This window comes from Gadus macrocephalus, chromosome 22, assembly GCF_031168955.1.
Source record: "Gadus macrocephalus chromosome 22, ASM3116895v1".
Classification (NCBI taxonomy): domain Eukaryota; kingdom Metazoa; phylum Chordata; class Actinopteri; order Gadiformes; family Gadidae; genus Gadus; species Gadus macrocephalus.
The window spans coordinates 3,829,881-3,852,380 of record NC_082403.1 but is presented as its reverse complement, the minus strand read 5'-3'; the positions used below and the strand labels follow the sequence as shown (position 1 = coordinate 3,852,380).

General features: G+C 47.4%; 1 protein-coding gene across 1 annotated transcript in view; it reads right to left on the bottom strand.

Annotated features, from left to right (window-relative positions):
* The window catches only part of LOC132451531 (ephrin type-A receptor 10), a 31,224-nt gene extending 24,256 nt beyond the window's left edge, over window positions 1–6,968 (bottom strand). The window contains exons 1-3 of the mRNA XM_060044069.1: window positions 6,905–6,968; window positions 5,381–5,445; window positions 1,417–2,089 (exon numbers count right to left, since the gene is read on the bottom strand). Of these exons, the coding sequence (XP_059900052.1) occupies window positions 1,417–2,089; window positions 5,381–5,445; window positions 6,905–6,968 (802 nt within the window). The remainder of the gene's footprint in view (window positions 1–1,416; window positions 2,090–5,380; window positions 5,446–6,904) is intronic.
* Between the last annotated feature and the right edge of the window lie 15,532 nt (window positions 6,969–22,500).

Sequence of the window (22,500 nt, the reverse complement as noted above, 5' to 3'; positions counted from 1 at the left end):
AAACACGCACAGACACACACAGGAACACACACACCGGCACGCACACAAACACACACAAACTTGCTTGCTTTAAGTACCGTAAGAAGTGAACACAAACGGACATGTCCACCAAACCGTGGGTTTAACAGTCTGCGTCGGGGGCGAAACCGCACGGGGAGAAACAAAATGGGATGAGCACGGCTAGGTTAATACCACCCCCCACTTTTAAATAAATACAACGCATCTGCACCCTCGAGTTTCCTTCTGTTGTGCACTTGAAGAGACGTGAGCGAGCCGACATTAAAGCGGACCGGCAGAAGATGCGTCTGGTGTCTGTCTTGTTAGAGCACAGTGTGTCGCCTTCAGTGTGCGCGGAGACCCCGGAAGACAAGCGACGCGGCTCTGATGTTTAGCGCCGGTAAGTAATGCGCCCAGAGGACTCGCCCGCCTCAAAAGACAAAAGACGAAAAACAACCAAAACATAAAAAACCCCCCTTGGAGAATGTAATTGTGACAAAAATCCATTCAAATAAAAGGAGCTTGGGTTTAACAAGTCCGGAGACGTCTGTAAGCAGTGTCGGGCCATATATCAGGAGAGGAAACAGTCGAGGCTTTCCCCTTCAGGGTGGAAAAATACAGTTTCTAATGATGTAAAGACAGGGAAAGTCTGGCCATAGAATGACTTCCCAGTTAGTGTTGTTTGAGGTGAGATGCAAACAAACGCGTTGAAAGGTTCTTTTAGTTTGGCTGGCTTCCTGACAGCCGGGAGAAAGGACCTTGGGTTTGTAGAAGCAGGGCTTTTCTATACTTAAAATGCTGAAACCTAGCAACACAAAGGACGGAATTGTTTAGCATGCAATGGTTGCAACCCAAGCCATACACTAGGAGGAAATATATATCGGCTTTTGTATTTCAGGGCTGAGAAAGCTTGTTTTTCGTCCGAAAGTCTTTACTTTTTCGTAAAAAAAAATAGTGTTTTTTGTCGTTGTTCTTCTCTCCATCCCTCGCTCTTTCCATCCCTCTCTCTCTCCATCCCTCTCTCTCTCCACTCATCTCACCATACATCCATTACTCCATCTTCCTACCTTCATGGTATCATTACACACACATCCTTTGCCATCATTACACACTCTGTCCATATACCCATCTACCCTCCCTCCCTCCCTCCCGACATCCCTCCCTCTCTCCCTCTCTCCCACCATTCCACCCTCCCTCCCACATTTCTCCTACCATCGTAGCTGCAACCATTAACCATCATCACACATCTCCCCAGCTGCCATCCCTCCCTCCCCCCCTCCCTCCCTCCCTCCCTCCCTCCCACCCGTCATCGTGCCATCCTCCTACTGTCGTAGCTGCTACAATTAACCATCATCATACATTCCATCCCTCCCTCCCTCCCTCGCCCCCTCCCTCCCCCCCTCCCTCCCCCATTCCTACCTTCACAGCTGCTGTGGCCCTCCTCGTAGCCGGCGCTGCAGCTGCACTTCCCGATGGGCACCAGCCACTCCCCCTCGGCGCTGCAGTGCATCCTGGGAGGGCTGTCCGAGTCCACCTCCGAGCTGTTGACGCAGGCGCCGCGCACCTCCACCAGCGTGGCGAACGCCGCCTCCGCCACCGTGTCGGGGAACACGGCCAGGTTCTGCACCGTGGCCAGGCAGCGCTTGTAGTACACGCGCACGGCCACCAGGGCCACGCAGGCACCCACGTCCTGGAAGGCCAGGTGGAAGCCCTTGCGGTTCAGGTGGCCGATCTCCCGCACCTCCGTGTTGAGCTTCATCTTGCGCTCGCCCAGGTCCCCCTGGGTGAAGCTCTCGTCGGCCGCGATGGTGTCCACCTTGGTGTAGCGGTCCTCGCGCGTCACGCCGCCCAGGTCGCGCTCCGCCTCCACGTACAGCAGGTTGAAGGTCTCCTTGCAGGTGCCCGCCACGCCGGGTATGCTGTTGCAGTCGCGCAGCGTGAACTGCAGCTCCACGAAGATGCGCTGGCCGCCGCGACGCTGCACCCAGCCCGTCTGCAGCCAGTTGTTCTGCTGCACCGGCTCCATCACGTTGCACACCTGGTAGGTGCGGATGGGCTTGTAGCGCTCGTCCACCCCGCTGATTTCCTCCCACTGTGAGGCGGGGGAGGAGGGGGGGAGAGGGGATAGAGAGAGAGAGAGAGAGGGGAGAGAGAGAGAGAGAGAGGGGAGAGAGAGAGAGAGACAGAGAGAGACAGAGAGAGACAGACAGACAGACAGACAGACAGACAGACAGACAGACAGACAGACAGACAGACAAAGAAAGAGACAGGGAGACATTTTAGTCATTGCAAGGAGGGGCAAGGAAAGCAGACGGCGGGTCAGATTATTCAAGTCAAGGTATTACTTAAGAGGACAGAGAATGAAGAGGGGCAGAGTGGGATTGAGGGAGGGAAAGAAAATAAAGAATAGTTGAAGAGGAGTTGAGTTGAAGTTGGAGGATGAAAGCAGGGTTATGACGTGGAAGGAGAGGAGGACTCTGGGGAGCAGAAGGTCAGGGGTAGACTAGAGATGAAGAGGAGAGTAATATGTGCGGAGACGAAGAGTCAACACACATGGGCATCGATTTTGAGATGAAGGGTGTGAGTGGAAACTCGCGGGATTTAAAAGGGGCCGTAAAAGCGAGGAAGAGGAAGTGACACGGGGCATTATGAGGCACAATAGTGGGACGACTGGCGTGACGGGAAGAGTGGCAGATGAAAAGGAGAAGAGGGAAAAAAGGTAAAGTTGCTAAAAACCCAGGAGGGGGTTAGACAGACTGAAAGGCCAGTTCAACAGAGAGTGCCAGGTATATAGTATGCTATTAGCGCTTTGCTGTGTATATAGTGTGCTATGAAGCATGCTTCAGATCTATTCTGGAGGAAGAATGGCACCAGGGCTCACCCACAGCGTCACAGAGAGAGTGACTGGCTGTACCAGCTGTCCTTATGCCTTCAGCATGGCCTCTGCTCTCACGCCTACTCTTGCCTTAACAGTAACGCACTGCTGTTGTGCCTGCACTTGCCTATACGGGACGAGGCATGACATACTACTGGCAAGTACTATTGAATAATTCAGCAGATGATGTCGTTCATTGTTGTTCAGTAAAAACGATGCAGGTACACGTCATTGACGGGTTGTGTGTCTTGCGCTAGAATGCCGGCAGGGAGATAGCAAACATCGGGACTCAAACCCAGAACCCCCTCATTTTGGGATTCGCCAAAACGAATCCCGACCAGTACACTATCCTGCCCAACACTAAACTGCCCTGAACTAGTGCTTCTTAATGAGGTTTTTTAATGTTGGTTTTAGGGGGTTTAAATTATCTATAGGTAAACTTGTCTTTCTTTATCTTGGCGCCAACTTTGCAGTTTTAGAGGGATTCGTTTGCAAGATGTTTTGTAAGTGAGTCCATCTTGTCTGCTCCAGAACAGGTCTTGAAAAGGCAGTTTTAAAGTTAAAGTTAAATGTTTTTTTCATTGTTGATCTGCCTGATGGCAGAGAGATAGACCTGAAGTGGACTACGTGCCAGACATAGAAAGACCAACAACATTTCACAGGCTGGACACAAATAGTCAACACTGCTCTTTAAAAAGCCTTCAATCTAGGTGGCATAAAGTATTGATCCCCTAAATGGTGGTATCGATCAGGGCGCTTTGCTGATGAGTTGTAAAAACAGAGTCTCTGGGGTTATTGATCCAGGCCGACTGAGGGAGTAAGAGTGGGATTTTAATTTGACTATCGGGAATCGATGGATCTGTTGAAATCTGCTGACCAAAGCTCAGAAGGAAAATATTATGCCATCGCTCGCTTTATGGTAACTTTCCGAACATTAACCCGTATTGATATAGTTGATTGATTTGAAATCTATGTTGTTATAGGAATGTGGCATATGCTGTTAAGGGATGAAAAGATTATTTCATGTTCTAACAACAGGATTTTATCTTTATCAATCTAAAGTAAAATAAAACATCAAATCATCCGTAATAATCATAAATCTTCTCTCGATTAGTCGGTCTGCCAATGAAATGTGTTTAGAGACGGGAGAAGTGAGAGGAAAGAAAACACCTAGAGATAAGAGTGATTACTCATGTCTGACTCATTGAATACATTGATTGAATTAAGTTTGGTGAGCTTGTTTTACATTTAACGCCAAAACTCTGAAGCATCATTCATTAACAACACAAAGAATATTATGAGGATGTTAGTGAATACATATTTTCATTCATTTTAATTGAAGGGAATTTATGGTGCGTTTTGCCTTCTTTTCAGATTTACTTCCTTCACTTTTTACTCAACCAAACAGTTACTGTCAAAGGTCATTGATAAAGTGTATGAACAAGAGAGACAGACAGACAGACAGAGACAGAGAGAGGCAAAAAGAGAGAAAGAAAGACAGAGATGAGAGACACACTGAGACAGAGAGACAGGGAGACAGAGCGAGAGGGTCAAAGAGTGAGAGAGAAAGAGAGAGACAGAGGCCGAGAGAGACGGCGTGGATCGGTTCTGTTGTACTGATGAACAGCGGCGTTGTGTCAGGGCGTCTGAGTGGGAGTGGGCCTTGCAGGCATTTCTCTAAGCCGGCCTTACTGGGCTGTGCAGGGCTTGGATCCCAACGAGTCCATAAATCCCCAGTTTACAGCCCTGCACGTGACCCAAAACATTCCTACTGCTACATGAAGCAGCGTGCGTGTACGTCTGTGTGTGTGTCAGTGCGTGTCAGTGCACCCGAATGTACACGTGTACAGATACATTGCGTTTGTGTGGAATTATGCAACATAACACACACTCACTCTAACAGTGCGTCTGTGTAAGTGTGTGTGTGTGTGTGTGTGTGTGTGTGTGTGTGTGTGTGTGTGTGTGTGTGTGTGTGTGTGTGTGTGTGTGTGTGTGTGTGCGCGCAAGAGCGTTATGCGAAACAAGTGCCCAGGCATAAAATCATTCTCTAAAAAGGGGGTTCCCTGACATCTGGCATTTATTGCACCCTCATAACCGGGCGGTGCATGCTTTATGAGCTTGCATCGATTGATGGGGGGGGGGGGGAGGAAGGGGGGAGAGAGAGCAAGGTAGGAAGAGGGGACATTATCCATGGCAGTAGGTCAGTGGGTCTGGAGGTATGGAGGAAGGGACTTGTCCAGGCAAAGACTCATCGATTAATGGATTAATAGACATAATGAGTTCTGGACGGTGAAAATGGTTCTGAGGGAGACACAGACAGACGGACAAACAGGCAGGCAGACAGAAAGTAAGATAGACGGATGGGGCAGAGTACCAGCGTGAGAGAGAAAGAGAGAAAGAAAAATAAGCGAGAAAGGAATACAGAATAGAAGTGATGGATGAGAAAATAGAAGACACACAAATGCACTTACATACGCACACACAAACACACACACAGTGCAGACTCACTCCATTTGGGGGGTACGATGTCCAGCCAAGTTCTGCTTGAGTCTCTTTAGAATTCAGCAGCACCACTAGAAGAGAGAGAGAGAGAGAGAGAGAGGAAACAGGAGAGAGAGAGAGATGGACAAGAAAAGCACATTAGTATTTCAATTCAAATGAAATAACTGGGTTTTGGGCTTTCTTCATTCTGAATAACACTCTTATTTGATTAAAAAGGCCACAAAAAGATAGAAAACATTGCAAAATAGTTGAATGGTTAAAGAAAGTATCTAAAAAAATCACATGTTTTTGATTCAAAAGCTTTCACCACCGTTCGCAATGAACAAATACTACTTTGTAGTTACTACTGAACACATACAGTGTCAACACTTTACAAAAAAAACAGATGTTGACATGTTAATACCCCAGAAGAGCCGAGGGTATTAAGCTCTTCTAAAGCCTCTACTCACACCAGCTGGTGACAAAGGTTAAGGTCAGCAGCAGGAGTGCAGAGAAGGAGACAAACAAGATTTAGACGAACACAGACAGCGACAAAGTAGTTAGATCTACGGTTTCAGAACCATGGACAGCGACAAAGAGGAAAGATCTAGGGTTTCAGAACCATGGACAGCAACATAGCAATGGGTTATGAGGTTTCAGAACCATGGATAGCAACACAGCAATGGGTGATGGGTTTTCAGGACCATGGATAGCAACATAGCAATGGGTGATGAGTTTTCAGGACCATGGATAGCGACAGAGAAGTCTTATTTCGGGGTTCAGAACCATGGATAGCGACATATAAACGGGCACTAGGGTTTCAGAACCGTAGATAGCGACATAGCAGGTCCGAGTTTGGGTTTCAGAACCATGGACACAGAGACATAGCAGTAAGAGCTACTGTTTCAGGACCATGGACAGTGACATAGCAGCAAGAGCTACTGTTTCAGGACCATGGACAGCGACATAGCATTAAGAGATACTGTTTCAGGACCATGGACAGTGACATAGCAGTAAGAGCTACTGTTTCAGGACCATGGATAGCGACAGAGCAACGGGCGCTAGGGTCCAATCAGCAGTTGGTGGACGCGGCTCCCTGGATAGCGTCAGGGGGATCGTTTATAGAACGGTGCATGCGTGTGTTTTAAAGGGCCCTCACCCTTTGCCAACAGGTGTGATGTTGATTAGGAATTGGAAGCCATTACAAGCAAGTTATTGGCTATTATATATTTTATTTTGATGCTTTTTATACCCCTCTTCTATCATACTTTAGAAATCATGCTTTACTTAAAATTCATCACTTTGTTCATGTTTGCCTTGTCACGAGAATTTCATCGTCCAGAATGACCCTGTGTTACGTTGAGTATTCGATGCATACACACTTTTACTTTGAAGCCATTGCCTAATTGAACACATAGTTTACATCAGACGCGGACGTAACAAACCAGATGTATGATGGACAGATCAGCCTACCAGTCGGTACGGTCCACTGGGGTTGTGATTTGGCAGACTGATCCATCCCCCCCCCCCCAGGCGGTAAAGTAAGCGCACTTGATTCTGCGCAGAACGCATCCGGTTCGGATTCCGATTCGCTCCACAGCATTTGTTGACGCATCCGTGAAGCGGTATCGGTTGTTGGTCGAGCTGAAGCCCAGGACAGAATCCAGCCAGGTCGTTGTTGAGCCATCCATCACCGGAGTTGTTGTTTGTGGGTAGCGAGTGTGACTTTAAAGAATGGGCACCGGGGCTCCGGTGGAAGATAGATGCTCCTTATCTGATACCCGGTAGCACGCAGCACAGATAGTCAGCCCTGAGCACCGCATTAATCCTCAATACTATCGACATCTGGAGACACATATGGCCGTGTTGACGGTGACTGTTAGTTCTGGGCGTAAGGATTTTTATTTGTTTCCCCCTGTGCTTTCACACAACACATCGATAATATTTGCTGGAGTGCTGGAAGTATTCCTGGGGTTTGCTTGTTTTACAAATGAAGGTTGCATTGTTCAGATCTCTTGCACCGATCGACCAGAGAATGTCAACCTTGTCTCAGATGTTAACGTTATAAAGTGAGGGTTTTGAGGCCAAAGAGAAGTGATAGCTGACTCTGGTGGCTTACTAGCTACTTGACTGTCATTCATACGAGGCACTTAGGCAAGGCAAAGGAAGGCAAGCCAACTTTATTTATATAGCACTTTTCATACACGAGGCAGACTCAAAAGACTCTGTATAAACATTGTCATACAATAAAATAATAGATAAAACATAGGCAATGTTAAAAAAATTATAGAATATATCGAAAATAAAGGCAAAGTTAAAAAAGCATTATAGAAAGTGCAATGTATTTAAGATTAGATCAGGTATCTATTTTGTATCAGATCAACAGTCTATCTCGTATCTGAACATTTTGATTATATGACAAAGCAGCTGACTTCAACACTGACGTTTTACTTTAACCTTAACTTGCTCTGAATTATCATGATCATTATATTCTTGATTTGCGTGCCATAGCCAAAGCAGAATGAATTTACAGTCCTCAGAATCACTGCCACCACTACAGCAAATCCGGAATGTCATTATACTTAAATTGCAGAAAGAATACATTTTTGATATCATACTGTATATGTCCATGAAAGATGTTTCAGTAGGTTGCATTTTCCTGTTTTATTTAATACATGAACTACACGTCTTGAATCAACACACCATAGCACTACACTAGCACACACTTGTCAGCTTTCTCAGTAGAAGTTATGTCGGTCTCTCCGGTCCTCCCCACTACCTTGGCAAGGTCCCCTTGACTGGTCTCTCTCGGCCTCTTCCTGACAACCATTTTGTCACAACCTCTAAAACATAACCTGGCACCGACATCAGCAGCGGCAGCAAAACACAGACACCTCAGGGAGCGAGCGGGGGAGATATGGGCGCCACGTGTCTCATGCTGGAGTCCTTGGCTTTTCCGCTCTCCGGCTGGCTGCCCGCTTTCCGTCTGAGTCACACTGCTCACCGAATGTGGAGACACGGACACAGGCCAGAGCATGAGCAGTGTCCTCAAAGGATGTATGGCCGAGCTAGGGATAGCATGACTCACACCGAATCCTTCAGCACTTTCAACAGGTCGAAACTCTTAAAATTGTTATGAAGCGGAATAGATGCTTGTTTAAGTACCGACTTTAGGAAGAAATATTGAGTGAGCATGTTCGAGGAATGCAATTTCAGACCATTGTGTGGTTCCGTTTCCACATTAGCTCATGAATTAAACATAATTACGTGTGTATGTGTGTGTGAGTGTGAGAGAGAAAGAGTGTGTGTGTGTGTGTGTGTGTGTGTGTGTGTGTGTGTGTGTGTGTGTGTGTGTGTGTGTGTGTGTGTGTGTGTGTGTGTGTGTGTGTGTGTGTGTGTGTGTGTGTGTGTGTGTGTGTGTGTGTGTGTGTGTGCGCGTGTGTGTGTGCGCCTGTGTGCATTGGTGTGCATGTGAATTTTGCGTGTGCCAGTGGGCGTGTGTCTGTGTTTGCCTGCGTGCGTGTGTGTGCATGGCATGCATCTACATGACTGCAGTGTAAAACACAATGCCAGTCACCAACAAAAGAGAACAACACGGACACTACAGCGATCCCCAGAATCTCAATGTGACGCAGTGAGCCTTAGGGGACGGCAGGGCTGAACCGGTATACAATGAAAGGCTTTTAAGTCTGCTTCTTTATGCATTCCACCGGGGCTTCTCATGACTCAAAGAGAGAGACGAAGAGGCCTTGATGAAGCGACAGAGGAGCGAGATCGTTTCATAAACACTTTGCAAGACGCACGCACACAGACCCCTGCCCTCCCTCCCTAGCTCCCTCACACACACACACACACACAAAGCAAACCCATTGTTTTTTGTGCCTGCACCACAGTGAGTTGAAGGCAGGCTCCTGTACGTGGCAGATAACCGCGCCATGGTGTGTTATGGTGTCAGCGAGACAAAGACAAAGAGACACAAAGACAAGGAAATTAAGAGGACATGGAGACAGAGAGAGGCAGAGAGATAAAGGGAGGGAGGGGAGAGAGCGAGAGTGAGAGCGAGAGCGAGAGCGAGAGAGAGAGTCGCAGGGCCTTAATGGAGGATAGGATGGTATCATGTCAGAGATAGAGAAACGAGACGACAGGAATAAGAAATGGAGGAATAAGAAAGTCTGGGGGGGAGAGACAAAAGGCTAAATAATGGCAGAAAGACCAAGGAGAACCAAATGAAAGAGGGAGAGAGAGCAAGAGTGAGACAGAGAGCGAGAGCGAGAGCGAGAGCGACAGACAGACAGACACAGAGAGAGAGAGTGAGCGAGAAAGAGACAGAACAGTGATAGGGGGGAGAGAAAGAGAGAGAGGGGTAAATAAATGCAAGAGTTGTAAAATATACCCTGCCCCAAGGAGAGAGCGAGAGAAATGAAAGTCGCCGACAAAATGGAGCTGATAATGAATCCAAGATAAACGAATGAGAAGCCCGACACAATGAGAACTAGTTTCCACTCTGATCAGCCGGATCAGTTATTTCTTCTGTTCAGCCGGCGCAGCGCGAATCAAACGGCACGCTGATGAAGTGAGGGTCCACGGAGTGCACACACTGCAAGGACTCAGACTCACTAATAGGTCCAAATCAGAGCTCCAGAGAGAAGATGGAGAAAGAAAGATGGAGAAGAGAGGGGAGGTGGGGGGGGTGGGGGGGAGAGGACGGGCAAGGATAAGCGAGAGGGAAAGGATGAATGAATGTATGTATGCGTGCATGACTTCCGCACAGATGGAAGCACACAGAAAGACACACAGACAGAAATACAGGCAGAGGCCAGGGAGACAAAGACATGCAAACGGAGACAGACAGGCAGATACACAGGCAGGCAGACACATAGAAAGACACACAAACAGGGACAAACAGACAGACACACAGATACACGCACACAGACACACAGACAGGGACATCAAAAGAACAAGCGGCAAACGCTGCATGCCATTATTGGACCTGATAGTCATGACACACATTAGCGGATAAACACTAATTTGGGAGTTTGTTTCATGAATAATTGCCAGTCGTTAACAGTACCGTGAGGATCTGGACAGCCGCCTCATTTATTCTCCCCCCTTCTGGATTACTGGCCTCATTCTTTCTCTATTTCTGCTCAAAACCAATTGAGCTTTCCATGGTTTTAAATATAAACAAGCACAAGTAAATATGATTACCGCCGCATGACAGATGTTTGTAATGGGAAGAATTGGCATTGGCCAGAGTTTTCTATGCCGGCAAAGTGTTTGTTGGCAGTTTGGAAAGAAGGAATCTGGGGGTTTATTTAAAATGTGTGTGGCCTGCGTGTTTTACAAACTGAGGATTAACACATACGCCACTGAGGAACAAGAGGCAGAACACAACGGAAAGCGCCAACACCTTGAGCATGAATATATTGATTTTCTCAGCATGGCAGTCAGAGGGATGTGAGAAGACGTTTTCAGTGAATCAGTGAGGACGTATTCATTCAAGGTGATTGAGACGCCGAGCAGATGTATGAATACTTTAGAGTCCAGGGCTAGTCTGAGATCCGGAGGGGAGGTTATGTGATGTCATATCTGACGCGAGCAGAAACACCTTGCAACAAGCGATTTATGATTTATAAAATGAAAAAAATAAACTCTGGATAGATTCCAGTATGTCATCATTAAAGATGCACTTTTACAACTAGTTTACGTGGCAACCCCTACGATTTCCAGAGATTTTCATCTAAATAAACGTAAATGAAGTCACCATCTGTCAAGGAATGCACCCATCGGAGATTGAGCCTGGGGGCCACTCATCAAAGCCCTGGCGTTTGCAGTATTAGGAATGTTTCAAACTGGGTGTTGATGGCCCCTTCCCCAGCCACGCATCCGAACCACCAAGCGGGCCTCACTTAGTGCCGTGACTTTCATCACCCAGCGCTAGTTTCCCAGCCAGCCGCGAGAGACCCACAGGTGGTGCCAAAAGGTGCCAAAAGGAACAAAAAGGGGAAATCTTCCAGATTGCCACTTTAATCATTTCCAAACGACTTTCCCCCAAAGTGTCCTACAGTGAATGTCATTGATGATCAGGTAGGGGTTAGGGAATATCGCTCAAGGATGCCACCTCACTAGCCTCCCCCCCCCCCACCAACACAATTAATCACATATACGATGCAAGAGGTAAATAACATTAGTGTCCTTGGTCCACAGACTTACATTTACATTTAGGGTATCTAGAAGACGCTTTTATCCAAAGCAACAGACAATAAGCACATTATTCATAAGAAAGTGAAACAATATATCACTGTTGTTACAGTGAGGATGTTTATAGAACCTAGTGCCAATCACAATGGCTCGGTTTACTTATTTCCTGTTTACAACAAAGATAGCTAGGATAAGATGCTACAAAAGGCCAAGTACTATTTTGAAGTTCAAGTCAACATTCACTGGGAACACGAGAGACGGGGGGGATATAAAACGACACTGAACGAGGGGAGAAGTGGCCGTTTGAAGCAGTGGTTGACCAGATTTCAGGTGCTGAAGTGGGCAGAAGAAACGTGAGGAAACAGGTTTCAGCCTAAAGAGTATTCCGACAAGAGAACAACTCACCACCGGCCTCTCGATCACAACCACAGACTCAGAAGTGTCTGCGTCTCCTAAACAACCACTTCGATGGGCCAGTGAACAGGGAAACGGGACGATGGGTTCCCCAACAATGTGTTTGAAGGGCCTCACTCTTCCCACTATAGGGCCCTCCGTTGCCAAGCAATGCTTTCATGATGGCAGCTCGAGTTGTCACGGAGACCACCTTTGAGATGTCAGCGAGGGTTCAAGTGCATTCCTTTGTGTTTGAAGGAGTCATGGGAAACATCTGGCGTGTGTGTGCGTGTGTGTGTGTGTGTGTGTGTGTGTGTGTGTGTGTGTGTGTGTGTGTGTGTGTGTGTGTGTGTGTGTGTGTGCGTTTCTGTGTTTCTGTGTAAATCGGAATAGAGGGGGATAAAGAATTGAAAATAAAGACAGAAACACACCATAACAAAAAGATAATGGCGATGGATTTAACGGTCGGAGGCGGAGCCCTAAAACACACACACACACACATCACATTAAAACAAAGTAATGCAAGCACATCTAGATTGTGGGGTTTGAATATAATCCCCTGGCTTTTCAAGCGTTGCTGTTGGTTGGACGACATATGGAGTACGAGGGATAATTTACACACGCGTGTAAAAACCGGAACGCAGGCCTTTAACACAGTGAGCTCTGGGGGAGGGAAAAGGGAGCTCTCTCCCACTCTTTCTCTCCCTCTCTCTATTAAACTCTGGGCTCGTATAGTGTGAACTAACTGGACAGGCTGCTTGTTCCAGGGCCGAGGCTGTGATCACTGTTAGTCTGCCACGTGTGTGTGTGTGTGTGTGTGTGTGTGTGTGTGTGTGTGTGTGTGTGTGTGTGTGTGTGTGTGTGTGTGTGTGTGTGTGTGTGTGTGTGTGTGTGTGTGTGTGTGTGTGTGTGTGTTTGTGTGTGTGTGTGTGTGTGTGCCATTACTTCCATTACAGGGAAGTCAAGTGCCCGCCGCAAACACCATAGGAGCCACAAAATGGCTGCCGTCCAGATGCCAGTTGGTGCTTGCGGTTTATGGGATCCAGGTCTTAACTTTAGCGTCGTAAAATAAAAACATCAGGGATCTTCGATTTTCTTTGGTTTTACTGTTTGGCTGTGGTTTCGGTTGTGGTTTTTGGACTGACAACAAATAATACACCAATACACTTTAAAAAAAAACATTCAGGGAACGTAAAGTAAGCATGAAAGAAAAAGCGACAGATTAAGAGAAATGAGTAGGAGAATAGAAGAAGGAATAAACAAAAGACGAAACAAGATAAAGCCAAAAGAGTCAAAGACACCGTCGGAGGCTAAAGTGGTGTTGTACGCTGTGGGGGAAGTGTTTTTAGAAGGGGCCAGATTCCAGGAACTAGTTAGGAACGCTGTAATTGGTTGTGCGGGTCGATCCTCAGCCACCAATGAGAGCCCTGTCAGCCGTGATCTGGAGGACACCAAGAGAGGGGTCTGCAGCAGGTGAGACCGGGGGAACAGCCTTTTACTACAGGAACACTCGGAGAGGGACAAGGTCTTAGTGGATCACGACGGGTCCACTTTAGAAGCAGCTGACCGCTGCGGCGGCGAGGAGGAGAAAGGGCGGGAAAGAGGAGGAGGAACAGCAGGAAGAGGAGGATGAAGGAGGAAAAGGAGGAGGATGCTTCAAGTCTAGGTCATATCTTGAGTGAAGGTCAACTTCTTTCACTGCAATGTTTTGTGTTTAGCGATTCAGCCGTTGCTTTTATCGAATGTGACTTGTATTCCAATGAAGGACAATAAGGAGCAGGTAGGCAGTTGGGCCTCTTCCTCAAGGAGGCCTTGCCTTAGGCTGTGGACAGGGGGAATCTGGGGTTGGAGTGGTACACCCTGATCACTACACTATCCTGTGACATGAAGAATGTGTTTCATGTTTTGTTAGCCTCATAGCATAATTACCGAAGTCATATTTTAAGGTTAATCTCTTTATTTAGAGTAAAAAAGGCCTGGGTCAAATAGTTGAATGAGGCAGATACTGATTATGGAATGTAAAAATCCCTCTGATTGGCTAAGGATACAACCAATGAGGCACAGTGAATCAGCAGTGTCAGGAGAGTAGAGTTAGGTTTGATATCACAATTCGGCCAAAATATGTCTTAGGCAATTATGCTATGAGGCTCACGACAAGCAAACGTCTGATCTTGAAGTATTTGATGTGTGGTAGCTTTACCGATATAAACTTGGTAAAAATGGTTACAAAAAAGTCTTTGCGGCTCAGGCTGGTGAAATGAAAGCCATTCTTCTTCCAGGCGTCGGTCGCACACACATTTCACCGGTGATTAAACGCTAAGTGTGTGGACCTTGGCTAGTGAACCAGCCGGCCTGAACCGCCGCTCGATAACTGCCTATCGATCTCCAAGGAAAGACAGAGCGCCCGTGGTGGAAACCTGGCCGACTGCGAAAGGCAGCGAGTACAATGCTCTCAGACCTAATCGCCCAACCTGCCTTGCTCAAGGCCCATGGACAGGAGTAAACTCGGAACAAGTGTAAACTATCTTATTATTAAGCGTGGTAAGGAGCCGCATCCAAACTGGTGAAAATAGATAGCGCTATTCTGGATTTATTTTGTCTCTGTGTTTGTGTATACAGTGCTGATATTGCGCTTTTATTATTTCCGATTTTGTGTTCATCTTTCCTTTCATCTTGTTTGAACACCTGGATTTCCCTGCTGGCGTGAAGTTTTTCCATATCTGATCCGAGTTCAAATAGTATTCACATGTATATTTAAAAAATATATTTAAAAGGTATGGCTGCTAGGCGAACGAACGCCAGGAGATATTTACACAAAAAGCAGAGCGCATTTCCCATTAATATTCCATGAGCAAAGGCAGGCCACCAACCCGCAAACAACGACTATACAGAGATAAAGTTAATCTAGTGCGGCCCAGAATAAACAACAGCATCAGACAGAGCCTAGCATCCTGCAGTCATAAAGTATTCACGGAATAACGTCTACGTGGGAATTAGGTTAGCGTTTATTAAAAAAGTATCATATAAGAGTCATCAACTTTTATTTCCACGGTGATCGGGGCGGATGTGGTCGGGTGATTAAAAACACATTAAAAGGTTTATTCATTCACGGCAGGAGGTCTCTAGACTGCGGCTAGACACACTAACCCTAAACACCTAGACTCCCCCAGGCTGAGGCGCACACACCTGTATGCACACTTAAAACAGTAGCATGGAAAGACAATGCTCGCACAATCACACACACACACACACACACACACACACACACACACACACACACGTCAAGTGCCACACACACACACACACACTTCAAGTGCCACAAACCCACACAAACAGGTCAAGTGCCACACACACACGCAGAATGTATGCACATGGGTGGCTGCATCTGCATCTGATCTAAAGTAGGAGGAGGTGTGTGGGGGGGGGGTATAACGTCAACTATATATACACGTAGAAGTAGGGAACACTTAAACCCAGGGTTGAACATTACCAGACACAGGCAGACGCCTGCATACACACACACACACGTATCCTGTTATTTTACTATTGCTAAAAGCTATCCTCCTTCTGTACCGGGAGAAAAGCTTCAAGTGCCACTAAAAAGGAAGCATTTCTCAAAGTACGGTGTCAAACTCACAATAAGTGTACTCAAGCACACGTCGATGTAAGAGAGTGTGCGTTGAGTGTGTGTGCGTGTGTGTTTGCATAAGTGCACATATTCATGACTTCACCTGCAAATGTCATGTTCTAAGCATGCATAAATCAAGAATAAATTGCATGACACACACACACACACACACACACACACACACACACACACACACACACACACACACACACACACACACACACACACACACACACACACACGCGCGCCCATGTGCTAATGCTTCAGGTTCCCTGGCAGCAGAGAGAGACCCAGCATGAGGTCACTGAGATTGCACCAGGGAAGTACTCAAAGAGACTTATTCAATAATAAAAAGACATTACAAGTTCAGCTCACACCACCACCACCACCTCCTCCACCACCACCACCACCACCACTTCCAACCCCAACCACCACCACCTCCACCACCACCTCATCTGCAGAATCAAACAAGCCATCAAAGCTGGCCTACAGACTGCATTATTCAACCAGTAACTCAAACAGTGCAGTAGCCATGCCGCACTGGGACAGAGAGATGGAGGGAGAGGGAGAGAATATGGGAGAGGTTAAGACAAAGATAGACACAATGGTGGAGGACCTGTTCATAAATAGAGTGAGACTTTTATGTGGCTTGGTTCACAGGGGAGTACTGAAAGGGCAAACAAGAGTGGGACTTTTATTTTGAAGAAGCTTTAAACTCTGGCTCACCTCCTAGTGCTTCTCATCGCTGGTCTTATGTTATTAAAGCAGGGATGAGAGGAGGATTCCCGGCCTGGATCTCTCCCGGACCGGTTCTACCTGACTTCACCAACCACTCTCTGGATTCTCTGCCTTCTTGTGAGCTCAAGCGCATCCTGCACCATCTGTTTTATTCATTTCATCTTTCTTCAACCCCTAGTTAACGGCGGCTAAGTGGGGGTGTGTGAGGTCACCCCGATGCCCACAGGGGGCTGAGCGATACTGTAGCGGGTTGCGTGTTTGACACGCGGCCAAAAGGTTCTGGGACGGGAACACCGACGTCCCCCGTCTCCCCTGCTGGGCAGAGTCGACCATGACACCCCGAGTCCCCTACCTGCTCCTTAACGACACGGACAGGAAAACTGGCTATGGCTTTGGATAAAAGCGTCAAACTGTAAAAAGCTTGGAAGCAAACTCCAGGTCCGGAGATTTAAAAGACTCCTGCCATGGTTTGCGTCCAGCCGTGCACTGAGCCAGATGATTTACTCTCGTTAGCATTCGCGCCTCTGGCTTGGCGCTAATTAGCCGGAGCCTGACACGAACACCGATGCGCCTCGCAAAATCGCCTTTTCATTTGCACGCCACTGCCTGCTGGATGTCACTTCAAAGCCACGGTAACAAGGAGGTCTGTTCCTCTGTCTGTCTTTCTGTAGACACCATTTCTTCTAGTTCTCTAGGGCTGCGACCTTGGAAGTGTGGAGTGCCCATATATGGACGTGGAGCCACTTCCTTTAGCGCCTGACTCATCGGCAAACCGACGGATGTTATCTTGTAATGAGTCAAATTGAGAATTCTACAATTCTAAAGGGGCTGGGTCACAAAAAATAGAAACACTGTGCATAATAATACACAAAAATAACTGTGATAAGGATATAATCAAAGAGACCGATCTCCTTTTGAAATGTAGAAGCATTCATGGCAACCTGACTCACAAGGTCTTTTTGGTGATTGTGTTTCATTAACCACAAATTATAAACGTATTACGGCGTGAGCGGAACACAGGCCTTGTATTTGAGTGGCTATTATCAATTCAATCTGTTGTTTGTCTCATGCTTAGCCTTCGGGAGGAATGGCCGACGTGACGACTGTTCTCTCTGTGGACAGGAGGAGGAGGAGGAGGAGGAGGAGGAGGAGGTGGAGGAGGAGGAGGAGAGGGCTGCTCAGATGGCCCAGAGACCGGAGTACCCCATTGCAAATAACTCAACAAGATTACAACTGCTATCCGCAAGACAAGCCCACGTTCTGCCATCTCTCTCCCTCTCTCTCTCTCCCTCCCTCTCGATAAAAGTGCATGAATTAAGACACAACCTCGATCCTAATTAGTTTTGACCCGCCAAATGACCCTCCTCCTCGGTACCGCCCACACCCCTCCCCTATGTTTCCGTCCTTTTCCCCATCCTCTCTGACACACTTCCCCCCCCCCCCCCCCCACCTCCACCCATCCTCCTCCAGGTCAAGGCGTGTCCTGGGCGCTGTGAACAGGATGTATGGGTGGAGTAGAACCCTGCCCCCCCCCCCCCCCGGCCCCCATCCCATCGATCCAGCCGCTGGGCCTGCTAGGATCATCAACTACTAGTGACCCAGGTGAGGGAGGCGGAGGGGGGAGGGGGGGGGGGGAGGGAGAGGAGGGAGTGCGATAGATCGAGGAAGGAAAAGGATGGAGGGAGTTAGAGGGAGACATGAAGGAAGGAAGTGAGGGAGGAATAACGAATGACGAAGGACGAAGCAAAACGACGCTTAAAGGAAACGGACGGACATGGGATGGGGCGGAGGAAAGAAGAGGGAGATGAAGCGGTCAAGGAAGGAGAGACGGAGGATGAAGGGAGTGGAGGGGAGGAGGAGAGGGAGTGCGTCGGTGGAAGGCGTGGGGGCCGGATCACTGGAACCATTCGTCAATAGTCGCCCCGGGCCGACCTCGGGGGATCGATAGGAGACCAGCAGCCAATCAATCATTAGCCTCTCTGTAACTAGCCCTGCTGCTTCGGTGGAGGTGGAGGTGGAGGGGCGGGTGGAGGGGCGGGGTGGAGGGGGCGCTGGGTGTAAGAGTTGATTAGACGGGACAGGCTGTTGTCCCTCCAGTCAGAGTGCGCGTCGGTATGAGTGGAGAAGGCCGGCCCTGCGGGGGACAACGAGCCGAAGCACGACGCAGCCCCAGGGAGGCAAACACGGACGAAGAAAAAAACAATGATTTGGTTTAGCGAGCGAACACGCTGAGGTAACACTCTGTGCTGCGTCGCCGTGGATACCCGTCTTTGTGTGCGTGTGCATGCGAGTGTGAGTGAAACGTGTTAGTAGGTGTGTTGGTGAGTGAGTGAGTGAGTGGAGCGTCTCGCTCTGTCAGAGTGTTAATCTTACCTCCTACTCATTGTTACTCTAATCACGGGCAACAAAGATGTTGTTCTTTCTCGACTAGAAGGTTAAAAGCCAGGCGGGAAAAAACACTCAACAAATCAGGTGTCAGCCGGAAAACAAAAATAATAAATCTTCCACACTAATGATTTTCGGTTTACCGAGGTCAACCGACTTTGAAGTGTTTATTTTCTTTTAACTACAAATGACCAGCCTATTCAATTATTCTCACATTTGTCACTCGGTTTACATCCTTCTAATTCCAAGCAGTCACCTCAGTAAACCAGTTGGCTCAAGCTAGCCGTTAAAAGGGGTTGTGTTAGCGTAGCCGCAGCGATAAGGATTTCATCCGTGGAATCCGCCAAAGACACACACATGAACACAATCGCACACGCATACACGTTTACAAATACGTCCTTGGGCAATTGCGGATAATAATTATCGAGTCGAAGCAGATAAATAAATAATGCAACGCTGTATGGCGGCAATGGAGCCAAATTAGAAAACAAGCTAAACCACAGCGGCCTGTAGCAGGGTAATTACATGAAATATCTGAACTAATGAGGCAAACATATCCAACACTCCGAGACGCAAACGCAACACACAAAAACACCCACAATCAGAACACACCCACACATACAACACACAGGCAGAATGTGCTATGTGGAAGCTTACTGCATACAAAAGAAGGAGCATTGATCTCTTTGTTTCTCTTCTCCAAATAATGAATCGAAATGCAGGAATTACAATAGCCAATTAGCCTCACAATGTAGCGATGGGTTTTAGACCGCCAAAACCTCTTCCTCATTCCCCTCCTACCCCCTTCCTAGCCCTTGCATTCTTCCTCCTCCTCCTCCTCTAGGGATTTTCCTCCATTTAATTCCTCATCTGGAAATTGTTTACACGCTCGAAGATAATGGGACAACATTAATCCCCTCATTTCTTTCACCTTTTTTTTTTTCGCAGAGGAATTCGTTCATGCAAATTGGCCGGACGAGCGAGAGAAAGGCTAGAGAGAGAGAGAGAGCGAGAGAAAGGCTAGAGAGAGAGAGCGAGAGAGCGAGAGAGCGAGAGAAAGGCTAGAGAGAGAGAGCGAGAGAGCGAGAGCAAGAGAGAGATATGTTCTCTGGCGTTGGTTGGCCAATTTCATGGTTTCTTGAATGTGGGGGAACGGGGGACTTCATTATATGGTCCTTATTACGGGGGGGGGGGGGATCCCCTTTATATATATTTAAACATACATCACTTCTTAAAGCATGCCTGCTAACAGTAGCCATCGGCATGTGTAATGTGTTTTTATTATACAAATAATATTATTGATGCCAAGTCCTTTGTCACCTACGGTCGTTCTGAATTATGTTTCAGTACAGCATGCAAACTCCAAGGTCATCCCCATTCCCGTTAATCAATCACAATAGTAAGAATTTAAATCTTTAACTGGTTAAACCAATATATGCAAATGCAGTAATTATTTTGACACACACACACACACACACACACACACACACACACACACACACACACACACACACACACACACACACACACACACACACACACACACACACACACACACACACACACACACACACACACACACACACACAGCTTCATTGATACTGCATTGCTCGATAGATTACAATAGATTATTATATTTAGTGGTCCAAAATTATCCAGAAATTAGTGACAAAGCTGTCCTGTATTTTCCCTGGACCGGTTGCCTCATTTCCTGTTATTACTTTGTTTACCAAATCCATATTTGCTCATCATCACTAATACACTCCCAAATGTTTATATTATGCTCCAACGCAATCGGTAAAAAGTTATGACACATAACTTCTTTGTTGACAATCTTAATAATTATTTTCCTACAAGGACTTTCATTAGCCTGCGCTGTCGCGCCACGGAGGTAGCACGTAGCATCCAGATAGCGTAGGCAAAAACACTGCAAGTGTCAGAATGTGCTAAAGATACGAGCGCAGACACTTTTCCCGTCACGGTGCTAACAGCGTCACACGTAGTCACCGCTAAAACACACTGCGGGAACACGCTGGGGCAACACACACAGACAAACACATACCCACACCAGCACGCACAAACACACACAGCACACAGCACGCACGGATACGAGTGCACGCTGTTACGCACATTCACACACGTGTGTGTGTGTGTGTGTGTGTGTGTGTGTGTGTGTGTGTGTGTGTGTGTGTGTGTGTGTGTGTGTGTGTGTGTGTGTGTGTGTGTGTGTGTGTGTGCATTTGCGCATGCTTGTGTGCGTGTTTGCGTGCCCACGCGACACGTGTGTACATAAGTAATTTCCTCGATGTCCATCCCGAGGACAGGAAAGCAGTAAGCTAACACACAGACGTGTTGACTGACACACACACACTGCAGATAGACCTTTGGGTAATTGCAGTACATCGATCTGACACACACACACACACACACACACACACACACACACACACACACACACACACACACACACACAACTGTGGGCAATTTAATTATCGCCGGGCAGAACGAACCCCAGAGAGCAGAATATTATGGACGGGCAGCGATAGCTCTCTCAATATTAAAACCGACAATTGAAAGAGGAACACATTGAAAATAAATAATTAATATGACTGGTAAGCAAGGGCGGCCATTTTGACTGTGGTTCATTTAACAAGCATTTTTCGGTTCACTGTTTTGTATCTTGGTGGTGAACATAAACACTAGCATAGAGGGAGGTGGTGGGCTACAGCTCTGCAGACCCCTGGGGAGGTCAAAGGGTAAGGATCAGTTGGTTTGACCTTTCAAAGAGCTCAGGACACCCCGTTTATCGACCATCCTGGCGCTCATTGCCGAGGGTCAAAGGTCCCACCCCCTCCCCCCCCCCCCCCCCCCCCCTGGGATTGTTTGGCGTATTGAGTGGGCATCAATGCACTGTTGAAAAGAGCCTTTCCCCGACAACCAATCAGAACCCAGAGCTGAGTTGTTGAAGGAAGTGGTGAAAACATTGATGAAGGTCTTGTCTTACGGCTGTCCTCTGTCTGTCGGTCAGTCACACGGCAAGGGAGAAAAGCCAAAATGCGGAACATAAAAATCCATGTATTCGATCGTTGAACACAATACTAGCAGGGTGATGGATTTAGAATAGGAAAGGATTTAGGAGACTGGGAAAGTGCACAACTTTTTCTTTCATTTTATTGATCATTTTCCGGTCCACTTTTGAATTGTCATTTTAATTAATGAAGTCTTTAACTCAAAATTGTATTTCAGTGAAGAAAAAAAAAATAAAATAAAGAGTGGGAAACTGCTGCTTGATGGGGGTGGTGGGGAGAGGAGGGGAGCATTTGAGACTACAAAGAGTGCGATAGCGGGAGAGAGAGCTAGAACTAGAGTGAAAGAGAGAGGGAGATAGCGGGAGAGAGAGCTAGAACCAGAGTGAGAGAGAGGGAGATAGCGGGAGAGAGAGCTAGAACTAGAGTGAGAGAGAGAGAGGGCGATATCGGGAGAGAGAGCTAGAACTAGAGTGAGAGAAAGAGAGCAAGAGAGAGAGCAAGAGAGCCAGGAAGAGTGAGCGATAGAGCGAGAGAGACATGCGTCCCTAGAAGAGGAAAGCGAGCGAGCGAGAGTGACGGACAGGAGGATAAAACAGGGGAAAATTGAAAAGAGTCTTATCTCGCGGCGATGTGAGGGAACGCAGATTTGATTTTTAGCCGTCGCGTCTCTCCGTGTCTCCCTGAATAGCGAGGGGGGGGGAGCAAAACCCATGCAACTTCCCCAGTATCACACATGCACAAACACACACGCGCAGGGGATTGATTGAAGGCAA